The sequence below is a fragment of the Hemiscyllium ocellatum genome, chromosome 33, assembly GCF_020745735.1.
Source record: "Hemiscyllium ocellatum isolate sHemOce1 chromosome 33, sHemOce1.pat.X.cur, whole genome shotgun sequence".
NCBI lineage: Eukaryota > Metazoa > Chordata > Chondrichthyes > Orectolobiformes > Hemiscylliidae > Hemiscyllium > Hemiscyllium ocellatum.
In genome coordinates, this window is record NC_083433.1 from 8260536 (window position 1) to 8275709 (window position 15174).

At 44.0% G+C, this 15174-nt stretch overlaps 1 protein-coding gene across 1 annotated transcript in view; it reads right to left on the reverse strand.

Annotated features, from left to right (window-relative positions):
• Window positions 1-15174, reverse strand: part of LOC132831198 (vesicular glutamate transporter 1-like) — a 95040-nt gene that overhangs the window by 45142 nt on the left and 34724 nt on the right. Inside the window, exons 2-3 of the mRNA XM_060849211.1 lie at window positions 4036-4059; window positions 1935-1965 (exon numbers count right to left, since the gene is read on the reverse strand). Of these exons, the coding sequence (XP_060705194.1) occupies window positions 1935-1965; window positions 4036-4059 (55 nt within the window). The remainder of the gene's footprint in view (window positions 1-1934; window positions 1966-4035; window positions 4060-15174) is intronic.

Sequence of the window (15174 nt, forward strand, 5' to 3'; positions counted from 1 at the left end):
GGTTAATTGTAGGTGTCTTTTCCCGAGAATGGGGGATTTCAAGACTTGGTGGCACGTTTTTAAGGTGAGGCGGGAGAGACTTAAATAAGATATGAGGGGCTAGTATTTGACACAGAAGTTGGTTCATGTGTGGAATGACCTTCCTGAGGAAGTGGTGGATGCAGTGACAGTTGCAGTGTTATAAAGACATTTGGATAAGGACATGATTAGGAAAGGTTTGAATGGATACAAGCCAGAAGCAGGCATGTGGCACTAGTTTAGTTTGGGATTATGTCTGGAATGGACTGGTTGGACCAAAGGGTCTGTTTCCATGTTTATATTAGATTAGATTACTTACAGTGTGGAAACAGGCCCTTCGGCCCAACAAGTCCACACCGACCCGCCGAAGCATATACCACCCAGACCCATACTCCTACATTTACCCCTTCACCTAACACTACGGGCAATTTAGCATGGCCAATTCACCTAACCTGCGCATTTTTGGATTGTGGGAGGAAACCGGAGCACCCGGAGGAAACCCACGCAGACATGAGGAGAATGAGCAAACTCCACACAGAGAGTCACCTGAGGCGGAAATTGAACGCGGGTCTCTGGCGCTGTGAGGCAGCAGTGCTGTGTTGTATGACTCTATGACTCTATTGGAATGTGATAATGTGGGTGGAACAGGAAAGGATTTGACATTTTGGATTGTAATAGTGAGAGTGAATGGGAAGGGGTTTGGTCTAGTGAATGTAAAGATAAAGTCACCCTACTCTTACCAGATCATAGGGCTTTTCTCTCATTAGGCAGAGAGACGATTGGCGGTATTTAGCCTGAGGGTGACCATACTTCCTACAACAGGAGACGTTAAGAAGAAGAGTCCTTCACAATAACCTCAGATGGTGTAGAAGTTGAACCCACACTGTTGGCATCCCTTCACATTGTGAACCAGATGTCCAGCTAACTGAGCTATATGGCTAGGAAGGGTGTTTGTCTATTGGATTGTAATAGTGGGGACGAATGAGAAGGGCCTTGAGTTATTGGAATCTAATAGTGTTGATGAATGGGAAGGGGATAGGGGCCATTGGAATGTAGTCCTGTGAGTGAATAGGAAAGGACTCTGCTCAATTTGAATGTAATGCAGTCAGTAATCGGAAAGGAATTTGTGGTACAAATGGAGGAACATATTCTCAAAGGCGTATCCCATGTAAACCATATTGGATAGACATGTATCTTCAATTATGGAGCTTCCTCTAGATCATAACAACACTGTAGCTTGAACATTTGGCAGAATGAACACAATAATGAGGATTTTAAAAATCAAACTTGGGTAGTTAATTCTTAACCATGTCACACACCATTGGAGCAAATATGAGGTCCAAGTTCGCCAGGTTTGAACAAGCAGCTTTGCTAAGTGAATCCTCTAGCCATGTTAGGAGCAACGTCCTTTGCACAATTCAGATGTCTGTTTTGAAAATGAGAAAGCAGGGAAAGGCAGAGTTCATGAAACACTGAACGAAGCTTTTGTGAGTTTAATACACATTACTCACATTACTGCCGCTAAGCATCAGTGGTGAAGGGACTATATGTTGAAACTGGTGGATGTGGTGCCAATCAAGTGGGCCCTTTGTGCTGTGTGGTGTCAAACCCCTTCAATGCTGTTGGAACTATACTTGGGGAGTGGCAGGTGGGGAATATCCCATCACACTGCTGACTTGTGCTTACACCCCCACGGCTTCAAATATCTGATTTCCTGAACTGTTCAATGCAGAATACACACACACACACACACACACACACACACACACACACCTCAGAATCTATTCCCAGATGAAAACCTTTTATACACATATGCAAACATCTATACACCTATACAAACTCAACCTACTGAAGTCAGATGGCATGGATGCAGTTGGATGTTGAAAGATTTTAGATATAACATTAGGCAGATAAACTTCCACACATGATCCAGTTTCCCAAACAACTAGGAATAATCATGCAGTCATACAGCACAGGCCATTTGGCCCATTGGGCTTGTGCTATCTGTTAGATGGTGTTATCCAGTTAGTCACAATCCCCTGCTACAGGATCATGTTGAATCCTTGAGGGTCTAAGTACACACTTGGATGCCTGGAACATTTAAAGATTGCCTCTCCAACCAGCACTGAATAAATTATTCATGCATGAATTCGCCACATGGTGTGGAATCAGAGCAAAAGCTGCCAGTGGAAGGATTTAGAATAAATGCAGGGTACTGAGCTATAACCTTCTGCTTTCCTCCAGGTAATGCAGTTTGCAGGGGAACTGCAAGGAATAGCACATCTGACCTCACCAGCATCAGTGATGAGAAGTCAAACCACAAAGAATAATAGGAAGACAATAAGTTCCTAGAGTTTGTTCAATGGCTAATCTGCACAACTCCACCAATTGGACTTGGTTCATTATCCTTTAATACCCTTGCCTACCTCTTGTTTTCCAGCTATGGAGGGGATGTGGGCATTGATGTCAAGGTTGGCATTTACCGCCCTTCCTTAGATGCCTTTGAACTATTAGTTTTCTTGACCATTTCAGATGGCAGTTAAGAGTCAAACTCATTGCTGCGGGTCCAGAGTCGCATTTAGGTAAGGATAGACCAGGTAAAGACAACAGATTTCCTTCCCTGAAGGACATTGATGAACCAGATGGGTCTTACATGATTAGATTAGCTTTTAATTCCAGAATTCTTTAGCTGAATTCAAATTTAACCAGCTGCAATGGTGGGATATAACCATAAGATATAGGAGCAGAATGAGGCTATTCAGCCCAATGAGTCTGTCCCACCATTCAATTGTGGCTGATATGTTTCCCAACCCCCTCTCTTGCTTTTTCACTGTAACCTGATCCCCTTACCAATTCCTGATGAAGGGCTTATGCCCGAAACATCGAATTTCCTGTTCCTTGGATGCTGCCTGACCTGCTGCGCTTTTCCAGCAACACATTTTCAGCTCCTTACCAATCTATCAATCTCTGTCTTTCACACACTCAGTGACTTGGCCTCCATGGCCTTTTGCGGCAATGAGTTCCACAGAGTCACCAACCTATGGCTGAAGAAATTCCTCCTCAGCTCAGAATCTGTGTACCCAGAACATTAACCTCCATTCCTCCAAAATGAGTAGACATTGCTGGCGAAACTGGCAGCATCCGTTAGCAGAGTTAGCTTTCCCTGATGAAGGGCTTATGCCCGAAACATCGACTCCCTCCTGCTCCTCGGATGCTGCCTGACCTGCTGTGTTTTTCCAGCACTCTCAACTCTGATCTGCAGCATCTGCAGTCCTCACTTTCGCCAAGAGTTAGTGTTGCAGTCCAACGACTCTACATCTGTGCTTGTTCCAGATCTCAACCATCTGCGGTTCTTGGTTTCATTCTGGATTACTCAGCCAGTGACAATACCACAATGGCACTCACCTCCAACAAAATCTGTTGAACTCAGCTTTGAAATTTTCAGCTGACCCCCGGATTCAACAGCTTTATTCGGGAGAGACGATAAGTCTTCTTGAGCCAACTTTGGATTGTTGACCTTCTGAAGCAACGCTCCCTTCCAGCACAAAGCTTCAGTCCTTTGTTTCAAACCAGTGGCTGACTGATGAGAACATTAGGACATTGCCCAGGTTGGGATTAAATCTGATGTTTTAATTTGAAAAGGCCCATTTGTTTAATTGTTGTAAATGGGAATTAAAAAAGTTGGCTTGGTTGACAAGAAAGGGTCTGTTCACTTTCCATTTGGCCATGGGAAGGTAGGACATGGTGATGATATCATGTGGGATATCAAACAGCAGGAATCTGGGGTAAGGGGTTTGGAGGGCTACGATGGAACCTCTAACAGAATGCCTAAGCTGTGTTGGCAAATGCAGAAGTTGCTGGAGAAACTCAGCAGATATAGCGACACCTTTGGAGAGAAAGCATTGTTCACAGTTCGGGTCCAGCGACCTTTCTTCAAATCTGGCGATCTCACAGGAGGAACAGCTAGGAAGGGAAGTTCTTCATGTCCCAATGATGAGTGAGAAGATTATCCATTTCCTTTCATCCCCTCAAAGGAGAAAGCTCAGTCCTGCCTGACAGCTGGGATTGTGTCAGCGATTTCCCCACTCCAGCCCCACTGCAGTTCAATTGCTGTTGGACCCCAACAATTCATATAGTTCCTACAAGCTTCTCATCAGTGAAGGCGAGATGGCAATTCAAGTAGGAACAGTGAAGTGACTCTTAATGTTCCATTCCAAAGGACTCCCCCCTTATGCTCCATTACAGCTGGGCATGTAGGGTGGCACAGTGGCTCAGTGGTTATCACTGCTGCCTCACAGCGTCAGGGACCTGGATTCGATTCCAGCCTCAGGCGACTGTGTAGAATTTGTACATTCTCCCCATATCTGTGTGGGTTTCCTCTGGGTCCCCCAATTTCCTCCCACAATCCAAAGATGTGCAAGTTAGGTGAATTGTCCATGCTCAATTGCCTACAGTGTCCAGGGATGTGTAGGTTAGGTGCTTTAGTCAGGGATAAATGTAGAGTAATAGGGTAGGAGAATAGGTGTGGGTGGGTTACTCTTCAGAGGGTCTTGTTGGGCTAAATGGCCTGCTTCTACATTCTAGGGATTCAATATCTATTCTATATAAATGTTGGGGTTAAGCCCCATTCTATCTCTATGGTATCTGCTTTGACAGCTCAGGTAAGGTTCTTGGATGATCATGTTGCAAAGATAAGGCTGGAAAGTTTTCCTAACATGAGTCCATCAAACAGTCATCAGTTTTGAGACATGCTTTCGGGTGTGAAATATCAGTCATTCAAGTTCCACCCTGACGATTTATCCCAGATTCCTCCCCTCCCTTTCTCGACATCTGTGCTACCATTTCTGGGATACGCTACACTATAAACCCATTGATCCACACAGCTACTTTGACTCTACATCCTCACATACTGCTCCCTGTAAAGACTCTATTCCATTCCCCCAGTTCCTCTATCCTTGTCGCATCTATTCCGATGTGCCAACTTCAACAAGTGGGCTTGAAATAGAAACATGGAAACATAGAATGTTACCGCATAGTCCAGGCCCTTCGGCCCTCGATGTTGCACTGACCTGTGAAATTAATCTGATGCCCATCTAACCTACACCATTCCATTATTATCCATATGTATGTCCAATGCTCATTTAAATGCCCTTAACATTGGCGAATCTACTACTGTTACAGGCAGGCTGTTCTACACCTCGACTACTCTCTGACTAAAGAAACTATCCCTGATATCTGTCCTAAATCTATCACCTCTCAATTTGAAGCTGTGTCCCCTCATGTTAGCCTTCACCATCTGAGGAAAAAGGGTCTCACTCTCCACCCCATCTAACCCTCTGATTATCTTATACGTCTTTATTAAGTCACCTCTCAACCTTCTTCTCTCCAACGAAAACAGCCTCAGTTCCATCAGCCTTTCTTCATAAAGCCTTCCCTCCATACCAGGCAACATCCTAGTAAATCTCCTCTGAACCCTTTCCAAAGCTTCCACCTCCTTCCTAAATTGCGGTGACCAGAACTGCATGCAATACTCCAGGTGCGGCCTTACCAGTGTCTTGTACAGCTGAAGCATGACCTTGTGGCTCCGAAACTCAATCCCCCTACCAATAAACACCAACATTCCCATATGCCTTCTTAACAACCCTATCAACCTGGGTGGCAACTTTCAGGGATTTATGCACCTGGACACCGAGATCTCTCTGTTCCTCCACACTGCCAAGAATTTTATCATGAGCCCAGTATTCTGCATTCTTGTTACTTCTTCCAAAGTGAACTACCTCACATTTTTCTGCATTAATCTCCATTTGCCACTTCTCAGCCCAGCTCTACATCTTATCTATGTCCCTCTGTAACCCACAACATCCTTAAGCACATCCACAACTCTGCCTACTTTAGCGTCATCTGCAAATTTACTAACCCATTCTTCTATGTCCAGATCCAGATCATTTATAAAAATGACAAACAGCAGTGGCCCCAGAACAGATCCTTGCAGCCACCGCTGGTAACTGAGCTCCAGGATGAACATTTCCAATTAACCACCACCCTCTGTCTTTTTTCAGCTAGTCAATTTCTGATCCAAACTGCTAAATCACCTTCAATCCTGAAACTCCGTATTTTGTGCTATAACCTACCATGTGGAACCTTATCAAATACCTTACTGAAGTCCATATACACCACATCAACCACTTTACCTTCATCCACCTGTTTTGTCACCTTCTCAAAGAACTCAATAAGTTTGGTGAGGCATGATCTACCCTTCACAAAACCATCATGACTATCCCTAACCAAATTATTCCTTTTCAGATTATTATAAATCCTATCTCCTATAACCTTTTCCAACACACTACCCACAACCGAAATAAGGCTCACTGGCCTATAATTATCAGGGTTGTCCCGATTCCCCCTTCTTAAACAAGGGAACAACATTTACTATCCTCCAGTCTTCTGGCACTACTCCTGTCAACAATGATGACATAAAGATCGAAGCCAAAGGCTCTGCAATCTCCTCCCTGGCTTCCCAGAGAATCTGAGGATAAATCCCATCCAGGGGTCTTACCTATTTTCAGATCTTCCAAAATTGCTAAAAGCTCCTCCTTGTCAACCTCAATCCCATCAAACCTTGGAGCCTGTATTTTCATATTCTCACTAACATTGCCCTTTTCCAATGTGAATACTGACATTAAGTGTTTCCCCTATGTCCTCAGATTCCACACACAACTTTCCACAACTGTCTTTGATTGGCCCTAATTTTACTCTAGTCATTCGTTTATTCCTGACATACTTATAGAAGGTCTTAGGGTTTTCCTTGATCCCTATCAGCCAACAACTTCTCATGTCCCCTCCTGGCTCTTCTGAGCTCTCTCTTTAGATCTTTTCTGGTTAACTTATACCTCACAAGTCCCCTGATTGAGCCTTCACACCTCATCCTCACATAATCTTTCTTCTTCCTCTTGACAGGAGTTTCAACTTCTTTAATAAACCATGGCTCCCTCTCTCGCCAACTACCTCCCTAACTGATAGGTGTATACTTATCAAGCACCCACAATAGCTGTTCCTTGAATAAGTTCCACATTTCATTGTGTCAAATTTCAAATGTCTACCTTCTTCCTCAACCAAAGATTGGCCACCACTATGATTGACAGGTCAGGGCCCTCAGCCATGTCTGACCCACCCTCTCTCCTCCCACCCACAGCAATGATAGGTTCTTCCTTCCCATTCCAACAGCATCCACATTCAAATGATCATTAACTGCTATGTTGTTACTAGCCTCATAAAAGAGAGTCTATTGTTGATTGCAACAAAGCAAACAAGCCATTATGCTCCAATACAAAGAAGCAATAGATCATACACTCCAATACAGGGCAATAGTAGGATCTACATTCCAATTCAGATCAGTAATAAATCTTACAATCCAGTACAGGACTGTTATAGACCAATTGGATTGGTCACTGTCTTTGTGCAAGAAACTGTAGGGGTGTGCCGTTGTCTTCTGGGCAGGATGACTGCCTGGGAGACTACTCCTCACTTACCATCAGGTTTGTAGACTGACAATCAGCCACGTGGCTACATTCCAAATGTGCCTCCCATGGCCAACAAGCCCTGGTGTATGTGGGACTCGAATTCAGAGCTTGTAACCTGAAGGTAAGGACACCATCACGGAACCTCAAGACCTCGTCTCTGGTTATACTCCATGATTGAACCAGCCTTTACTCGTTACACTTGCACCCTGAGGACTGATATGCACATTTCACTATCGAGCATGAGGACAGCACATCGCTGATGACTCAGTGGCTAGCACTGTGGCCTCACAGAGCCAGGGACCCAGGTTCGATTCCAGCCTTAAGTGACTGCCTGTGTGGAGTTTGCACATTCTCCCCGTGTGCATAGGTTTCCACTGGGTGCTCCGGTTTCCTCCCACAGTCCAAAGATGTCCAGATTAGATGAATTGGCCATGCTAAATTGCCCATATTGTCCAGGGAGGTGCAGGCTGGGTGGGTTAGCTATAGTAAATTTGGGGTTATGGGTAGGGGTTGGATCTGGGTGGGATGGTCTTTGGAGCGTTGGTGCAGACTTGATTGGCTGAATGGCTTCTCCTGCACTGTAGGGATTTAATAATACTAATTCTAACTTTGATCTCTACATCCTTGCGATGCACAATACACAAGGATACATACAAGAGCTATGAGAATAACAACATAGAGACAGCTAAATACATTTAACTCTCCTCATTTCCTTCAAGCAATTTCCTGATTGTAGTCACACAGACTTCTTAGACCCCATGGTTTCACCTGCTTCACAAATCCTCTGGATCATTTTCCTGCTATAAATACCAGCCTGAGACATAGATGGATGAATTTTACTTGTTCCATCAACGTATTCACCTTAACAAAATTTCTTTGCCTTAAACCTACTTACTCAATCTAAAGTTAAAAATCACACAACACCAGGTTATAGTCCAACAGGTTTAATTGGAAGCACACTAGCTTTCGGAGCGACGCTCCTTCATCAGGTGATAGTGGAGGGCTCGATCATAACACAGAATTTATAGCAAAAATTAACAGTGTGATGTAACTGAAATTATACATTGAAAAATTGGTTGTCTGTTAAGCCTTTAATTCTAACAGATAGCCCTCCACTATCACCTGATGAAGGAACGTCACTCTGAAAGCTAGTGTGCTTCCAAATAAACCTGTTGGACTATAACCTGGTGTTGTGTGATTTTTAACTTTGTACACCCCAGTCCAACACCGGCATCTCCAAATCATGACTACTCAGTCTAACTATTTCTCTAACTCATTGTGACCAGTCTGGGAAAAATGGGTGTGCAATTAATGTGAATTCTCATATCCCACAATCTCCAATGATTCTTAGAATCACTGGTCACAGTGCACTTTGTGATGGTCCTCTGTGTAAGTACTTCACCCAGTGTCGCTCCCCAGGCTTTTCCCTGTACTCCGACAAATTTCTCCTTTTCAGCTAATAGCAAAGCAAATGTATTAATATTCTTCACTTTTGTCAGTCTGGTATCCCTCAGAAGAACCACTTCATCATGGACTGTCTCAGCAACTATTCCTATTCTGGTTGATCACCTTCCTTTCCTGGGTCTACCCTACCCTGAACTATAAAACTGTGCTACTGTTCTCACTTACAGATATAACCTCAGCTCTTCACAGCCAGCTAGATTCACCAAGGGAGACATGCCCCCTGGTTTATCCTCCCATAGTCCAATCTTGCTTCGCTGCATTAAACAAACACAGCTTGTGATTTTTTTTAACCTCCCCCACTCTCCTCATTGTACTGAAGCATTTCTGCTCATGACCTCTTTTGAGTTCTTACTCGCCAGGTTGGCAGTCTATTAATTCCGAGAACTTCTCCTGACTTCTAACAGCACAAAGAGTTCCAATTGCTAACGATCCCTTACTGAGTCTCTGACACAGAATCAGTGTAGATTAGGGACCCACGCTACAGCAAAGCTAACTTCAACACTCTTAACATGGAAGCTTCTGTGATCCCTCTTTCACATCTTCACTGACTGCCTTGGAATTCCTCTTCAGTGACTCCTAAATTGATCTGACTGACCTATCACAAGCCTTGAAAAAGCCCCTCCCCTAATTGCTGGGCAGAATTTAGATTAGAGTAGAGCTGGAAAAGCACAGCAGGTTGGGCAGCTTTCCAAGGAGCAGGAAATCAACGTTTTGGGCAAAAGTCCTCCATCAGGAATGAATCATTCATTCCTGATCAAGGGCTTTTGCCTGAAACATCGATTTTCCTGCTCCTCGGATGCTGCCTGACCTATTGTGTTTTTCCAGCACCACTCTAATCTGACTCTGATTTCCAGCATTTGCAGTAATCACTTTTGCCTTGCTGGGCAGAATTGAATGTTACAATTGAATGACATTTAAAACAGTTTAAGGATCTACTTTGAAAGCCATGCTTGAACCTGTCTCCTTCCGTTTATCCTTTCTGTCCAGAATTAAATGGATAACATATATTTGGTCATTTTAGCCTGTTCGGTAGCATGGACAATGACCACCCTTGTTTTTGAACGCACTATCAAAATTCACCGAAATCGCACTGATGGAGGATCTGATTGTAAATATTCAAATCAATTTGCTCAGACATATTTCCAAACCAGGTAGGATTTGAACCCAGGCCTCTATCCCAAAGGTAGGGTTACTACCACTATGCCTCAAGGGCACATGCACTGCTTTGCTAATTGAACTAGTTCTTATCAGAACAATGAACTCCTTCCAGCTCACCTGACCACTAGGATCAAAAGTTGTGCAAGCCTTCTCAACTCTGTCTGTGAGATGATTAATTTCCACACCATTTTTTGATTCAAACTTATTGAAACTTGAGACTCCATTTCTGCAGCTCCTTCTTCCAAATAGTGATTGTTGTCGCAGTAGACTTGTTGCAGGCTCAAATCATCAGTTGAAGAGTTCAATTCGAACGCTGGGTTCCAACTTCAGGATACGTTGATCTGATTGTTAGCAAAGTTGTTACAAGGAGTGGGGAGGCTTTGATGTAATGTTAAGGTCACTGCCCGAGTAATCCAGAGCTCCGGGATCATGTTTTAGGATCTTGTATCATGGTGGTAGTGTCCTAATATTGGATTTTGACCAGTGACGTGGAATTTCTTAGGTGGTCAATCACACCCGCTAGCTAGCGAATCCCCACGAACGACCTTTGGGTTAAAACTTCCAGGTTCACATCCCACCTGCCACGGCAATATGTCATAACAAGCCCAAGCAGAATGATTCACAACAAAACACCTGGCACGAGGATGCAACTTTCGTGTGTACGGTCTCCCAAATCCACAATTATTGCTTTACTTAATCTCTACACTTCAACAATGCACTGCTCCATTCAGTGCGGTAAAACTATCCTTTGCTCAATAGATATCACACACATACTTGTCGTCAAATTTCTGACAAAATCTCAGATCAATTTCTTGGTCTCATTTCCGATCCATATAGATCCCCAGGGAGTATCAAATAATCCCCTTAAACGTCAGGTGAATTTTCAATACAAAAGGTGTTGTTCAGTGATTCTGAAAGGGAATTAATCTGACACCAGAAAACACAAAAGGACCGTAGCTGCCAGTGGAATTCAGTTCTTTGTATTTCAGATGAATACAACCTGAGGCATTATCAATGTCAGCTTGTGTCAGCTTTCCATAACTTTGAAGGAAGTTTGAGAATTAAAACTTCCATCAGCTAAAGAGCCGAATGATTACTTTTGCAAAAGCCAGAATGATGTGGATGCTCTGGGGAGGGTACGGAAATGGTTTACCAGGATGTTGCCTGGTACAGGGGAGAAAGGTTGGACAGACTGGGCTTGTTTTCATTGGAATGCAGGAGGTGGGGGTGGGGGATCGACCTTATAGAAGTTTGTAAGGTTGTGAATGGCATGGAGAGAGTGGAAAGTGAGGCTTTTTCCCAGGGCGGAGGGGTCCATTACTAGAAGACACAGGTTCAAGGTGCGGCGCGGGGGGATGTTTAAAAGAGACGTGTGAGGCACATTTTTCACACAAAGGGTGGTGTGTGCCTGTAACGCACTGTCAGAGGAGCTGGTAGAAGCAGACACAATAACAGCATTCAAGAAGCACCTGAACGAATACATGACTAGGAAGGGAATAGAAGGATATAGATCTTGTAAGTGAAGATAGTTTTAGTATGGAAGGGCAAAGTGTGTCAGCACAGCCTTGATGAGCCAAAGGGCCTGTTCTTGGGTTGTAATGTTCTTTATTCTTTGTGCATCTAAAACAGAGGAATCATTAGAAAATGTAGTGGCTAATCACTTATTGAAACAATTCTGCAGTGCTAACCAACCACATGACATCTTCAGAACTTTATCATACACACAGCGATAAGAATTCCCTCCTTCCTTTCAGCACTGGTCATTCATTCCAGAACCATTAGGGTAATAGAACAACCAAAGGCATCTCCAGTCATTGATTCCTTAGTTTTGGGAAGATATTCCTGGGGATGAGGGCCTTCAGGTCAGATAAACAGAAGAAAGGAAGTATAAAGACAGAATGTGCTGGAGAAACTCAGCAGGTCTGGCTGCATCTGTGGAGAGAGAAACAGAGTTAACATTTCGAGTTTGATGTAATTCTTCTCTCGAACCAAAAGGGGCTGGATGGTCATTTGTTTTATGCTGTTGACAGAGGGGAAGGAGAAGTGAGTGGAGCTTATTGTGAGGGTGCCTGGAGTAAACAACAAGGAGAATCCTAATGGTGGTGAAGGAGTGATAGAGATGTAAATGTAAAGTGGGTGTAAATGAAGGCATAAAAGGAGGAAAATTAGTCCACTTTTCAGAGAGCAAGCTTAACAAGATACAAACAAAACGTGGCCAGAGAAAAATTGAGGAAGGTATGATAAGTGGAGTGTAGAGCTCTGAAGTTGTGGAACTCAATATTGTGTCCTAGAGACTGTGAAGTGGGAAATGGTTGTAGAATAATGTAGTGATCATGCCATTGGACTGCAGGCTAATGCTCTTTGGATGTGGTGAAATTTGAATTCATTTTCAAAAAAGCAACTGCAATAGAAATGGTGACCTTCTAGCACCATTGATTGTCATTAAAAAGCAATTTGATTCAGTAGTGTCCATTAAGGAAAGAGATTTTCCAAAATGGCCTACATATAACTCCAAGGCGGTGTAGTTGAATCTTAACTGCCCCTTTGGCATATAAAAATGAACAGTAAATGCTGGCCCACACTTCTGACACCCACATTCAACAAATGAATAAAACAAAAAATTGGGATTTTCCTCCAGGGAGATGAGAAGGCTGAGAGGAGGTTTGATTGAGGTGTTTAAAATCATGAGAGGTCTAGGGCAGGGTATTTAGTGAGGAAAATCTCCCAAAAGTGAGTGTGTGAGGCCCCTTTTGGTCATGGCTGACCATGCGTTGCATCCATGTTGTTCTAGTTTCCTGCCTCCCTGAAGCAATGTTGCTTGTGACTGAACAGACCAAGGCTGGAGTGACACTCTTGGTCCCACAGGTCACATCTGTATGTGGTGGTTGATCTCCCAAAAGTAAAATGGCCAAAACTTGGGTGGTAACCATTGTTGAAGTGAGTCATAAAAGAGCCAGAAAGGTGGGAATCCCAGAGGATGGAGTCCATTCTCAAAGTCAAAATGTCCTTCCCAGGCACCATACCTTCAGAATGATACATTTGCCATGGAGGGACTATAACACGTGATGCCTGCACTTCAGGGGTTCAGGTTTGTACAAATTAAGCCTGTCTTCACTAGAATTTAGAAGGTTAAGGGGTGATATGATTGAAAGCTTCAATAGACAATAGACAATAGGTGCAGGAGTAGGCCATTCAGCCCTTCGAGCCTGCACCAGCATTCAATATGATCATGGCTGATCATTCCTAATTAGTATCCTCTTCCTACCTTATCTCCATAACCCTTGATTCCACTATCCTTGAGAGCTCTATCCAACTCTTTCTTAAATGAATCCAGAGACTGGGCCTCCACTGCCCTCTGGGGCAGAGCATTCCACACAGCCACCACTCTCTGGGTGAAGAAGTTTCTCCTCATCTCTGTCCTAAATGGTCTATCCTGTATTTTTAAGCTGTGTCCTCTGGTTCGGCACTCACCCATCAGTGGAAACATGTTTCCTGCTGCCAGAGTGTCCAATCCTTTCATAATCTTATATGTCTCAATCAGATCCCTCTCAGTCTTCTAAACTCAAGGGTATACAAGCCCAGTCACTCCAGTCTTTCAGTGTAAGGTAATCAAGATAATAAGTTAAGGTTGATAAAGATAAACAACTTCTAGTGGTAGGAGATTCTAGAACTATGGAACATAGTCTAAAGATTAGGACCAGATCATTCAGGAGAGATACTAGGAAGTACAGAAGGGCAATAGAAGTCTGGAATTCTTTTCCATGAATGGCAATGGATGTGAGATCAGTTGTTAATTTTAAATCTGAGATGGATGATGTTTTGTTAAGCAAAGATTTTAAGGGATATGAGCCAAAGGCAGGTATATGGAGTCAAGCCAGAGATCAGCCAGGATCTCATTGCATGGCAGCACAGGCTTGAGGGGCTGAATGGCCTTCTACTGTTCCTATCTATCTCTCCAACACCACTTTGATTTCGTTCCTCCCTCTTTTCTGACTCTTCCTCTATTTCTGTTGTTGTGGTACTGAGCTTGTAACTAGTTAGGTGGGGGAAATAAAACCAAAGAGCCAGAGGTGACATGAGGATGCATTTTATTCTGCAGAAAGTAGTGAAGATCTGGAATGCATTGCCTGAGAGTGTGGTGGGGCATTTTCAATGATGGCTTTCAAAAAGCAATTGGATAATGTGCTGAAATGGTCATGCTTACAGGACTACAGAGAAAGGCGCGGGAATGGAACTAATTTATGTCCTTCACAGAGAGCTAGTATGAACCAAGTGGGCTGAGTGATCTCCTCATGCTGTACCCATTCTATGGAGTGTTGGGCTAGTGCTATACGCCAGTGCTTACAGTATAACATTGGGGTACCACCCTTAGTGGTAGGATATCCCACCTTTTAGAACCACAGGCCAAGTTATTTGACTAGCACATTGTCTAATCCCAAGAAGGCAAGAGCATCATGGGTTGGATGGAGGCCTGTGATGAAGTGTCATTGGTGCCAGACAAAGTCAGCCTGGGTTTTCTTGAGCGCTGAAATTTATCAGACACCCTAAGGAGGAGAGCAATGGGGAGGTGGGGAGACTCTTTTCGAGGTCAGATGGAGGGAATTACAAAGTTGGGGGAGAGATGAAGAAGGGGACAAGGTGCAAAGGAGGGAAGGCACAGTGTGGAGGGAGAGAGGGACAAGGTGGAGGGGAGAGAGGGACAAGGTGGAGGGGAAAGGGAGGCAAAGTTGATGGGTGGAGATGAACAAAGCGAAGGGGTGTAGCGAAATAATGTACAAGGGAAAGAAGGGCAAAGTGGAGGGGAGTGAGGGACAAAATGGAGGAGGGTGAGGGGCAAAATGGAGGGTGGAGAGTGACAACAAGGTGGGAGAGACACAAGGAGGAGGAGACCCCAGAGGGAGATACAGGGGAGTGTACAGGAGAGGAAGAGGCATTGTAGGGGAATGCACAAGGGGGATACACAAGACTGGCGGTGGGAGGAGGGTTTATTCTTTGAGGAGTGGGTTGCCATGGA